The sequence below is a fragment of the Nicotiana sylvestris genome, chromosome 9, assembly GCF_000393655.2.
Source record: "Nicotiana sylvestris chromosome 9, ASM39365v2, whole genome shotgun sequence".
Lineage (NCBI taxonomy): Eukaryota > Viridiplantae > Streptophyta > Magnoliopsida > Solanales > Solanaceae > Nicotiana > Nicotiana sylvestris.
This window is the reverse complement of record NC_091065.1, coordinates 135,183,876-135,186,075: the sequence shown is the minus strand read 5'-3', so window position 1 is coordinate 135,186,075 and position 2,200 is coordinate 135,183,876. Positions and strand designations below refer to the sequence as shown.

The window sequence follows — 2,200 nt, the reverse complement described above, 5'->3', positions numbered from 1 at the left end:
TTATTTGTTTCATTAAATTTCATTGGAATTGATTTATTGTTAATTGGCTTACCTAGAGGGATGGGTTAGGTGCCATCACGACTTGTTGGATTTTGGGTCGTGACACTTATGATTAAAATTTATTTGGTTTTGGTTATGTGACCAGAGGTTTAATTGTTATGGAATTGGATTATGATTCATTTAATAATAATGCTAGTTTTTCATTGTAGCCTTCCTGACTTTTTCTCTCTCCTTCCTTTCTAACGTTTACTACCTAACGTTCTAACCCCCTCCCCCCTCCCCTAACAATGGTAACCCCCAGTAGCTACACTCCGGCATCTGCTGCTTCGCCATCTCCGTTGTCGCCGCCGCTGCAGGTGCTGTTACAAGTAAGTTCACTTCTCTCTTTCCGTCCTCTCTCTCTCTCATATCTTTATCTTTCTCTCTCCTTTTTCTTCTTTTCTGGTAGCTTTTGGCCCTTCTCGCCGGAGTGGGGACGTACGTGTTCCAGGTGAGTTGCTGCAAGTCCGGAGACCCTTGATTTCCAATGACTTTTCTTAGTTTGCATTTTTCGGCGACCTTTGCTCCATATTATTCTTCATCTCTCCATCTCTCATTACCTTTATCTCTCCCCCCTTTGTGTGTGTGGGGGTGCGTTCTATTTCTTTGGACAGGTGCAGCATTTTCCAAGCAAGGACGGATTATTTTTTGGCGTCTGTATAGATTTCTGGCAAGGTTCATAAATTCCGGCGACTTCCGAACAACTTTCTGGAAGGACGCAGCAGGACTATCAGTGCTCTTGAGTAGATCCAACACACTTTAGGAAAACTTGCTCCAAGTTTTTTCATTTTATAGCTGGTATTCGTGGTATCAGTATTTGTATTGTTATTTTTTTCTTTTTTGCTTGCTTGTACCTTTGACATCTACAGTATCCTATTTAAATTATATGTAGTTAGACTTGTCTACTTATCTTTGTCTCTGACTATCACTTTAGTGTTATAGATAATACATAGTTAGTCTCTGCTTAGTCGGATCCTATATTAGCACCTTGTGTACCTGTAGGTTTATGTTTAGCTTATTCCATTTTAGTCTATTCTTTTTGTAGCTTTGTGCTGGTCTAGTGGCCGCGTCGAGCTATTATAGAGTGAGGGCATGTCCTCGGGGGGAGCAGGGGGTAGAGGGGAAGGGTGGTGGGGGTAAGGCACCTTCTAGGTTGAGAGAGGGGTCATGGAACATAGAGACTCTAACAGGGAAGTCTATAGAGTTAGCAAAGATTCTCCATAAGAGGAAGATTAACATAGCTTGTGTCTAGGAGACTAGATGGGTGGGGAACAGGGCTCGGGAGGCTGATAGGTTTAAGTTATGGTATTCAGGGAGGGTTAGAGGGAAGAACGAGGTAGGCATTTTATTTGATAAAGATCTAAGGGAGCTAGTGGTTGAGTTTAAGAGGGTGAATGACAGGTTGATGGCCATTAAGATTGTCATGGGAGGGTGTACTCTGAACGTAGTTAGTGCTTACGTGCTTCAGGTGGGTTTGGAAGAGGAGGTTAAAAGATGCTTTTGGGAAGATTTGGTTGGGTTGGTGCAGGGTATACCTCCATTGAGAAGCTTATTGTAGGGGTTGATTTTAATAGCCACATTGGGAGGTCGCATGGGGGATATGACGGTGTGCATGGTGGCTTCGGTTTTAGAGATAGAAATGGTGGAGTACGCTAAATTTTTTAAGCTCGTGATCACTAACTTGTATTTCCTGAAGAAGGCGGATCACCTGATAAATTTTAGGAGTACAGTGTCCAAGACTCAGATTGATTATCTATTTCTTCGAAAATGTGATAGTGGTCTATGCACAGATTACAAGGTCATCTCGGATGAGAATCTTACGACCCAACATATGCTTTTGATTATGGACTTAGAGATCAGGTGGATGAGGAAGAAGAGGGCTATGTCTGGTATACATAGGGTCAGGTGGGGTGCATTGACTAAGGACAAGGCCTGGGAATTGGGGGAGAAGTTGCTGGCTATGAGGGCCTAGAGGAGTAGCGGGGACGCGAGTTGTATGTGGTCTATGAGAGAAAATTTTATTAGACACGCAACGAGAGAGGTGTTAGGGGTCTCAAAGAATTTTTCTAGTGGCCATAAAGGGGACTGGTGGTGGAACAAAGAGGTTCAAGGGAAAGTGGAAGCCAAGAAGGCGACATATTTGAAGCTAGTAGAGAGTATT

At 43.1% G+C, this 2,200-nt stretch overlaps 1 protein-coding gene across 1 annotated transcript; it reads left to right on the top strand.

Moving 5' to 3' along the window:
• The first annotated feature begins 287 nt into the window (after positions 1 to 287).
• LOC138878271 (uncharacterized) lies at positions 288 to 1,597 on the top strand. Its single transcript, XM_070157939.1, has 3 exons — positions 288 to 368; positions 449 to 490; positions 1,292 to 1,597. The coding sequence occupies exons 1-3, from the start codon at positions 288 to 290 to the stop codon at positions 1,595 to 1,597; spliced, it is 429 nt and encodes a 142-aa protein (XP_070014040.1).
• The last annotated feature ends 603 nt before the right edge of the window (positions 1,598 to 2,200 follow it).

Excerpts from the sequence above, each read along its gene's own strand:
- LOC138878271 (XM_070157939.1), top strand. The coding sequence starts at position 288 with ATGGTAACCCCCAGTAGCTACACTCCGGCATCTGCTGCTTCGCCATCT. Across the intron at positions 369-448 it reads CGCTGCAGGTGCTGTTACAA|CTTTTGGCCCTTCTCGCCGG; the intron begins GTAAGTTCACTT and ends CTTTTCTGGTAG. Across the intron at positions 491-1,291 it reads TGGGGACGTACGTGTTCCAG|GAGACTAGATGGGTGGGGAA; the intron begins GTGAGTTGCTGC and ends GCTTGTGTCTAG.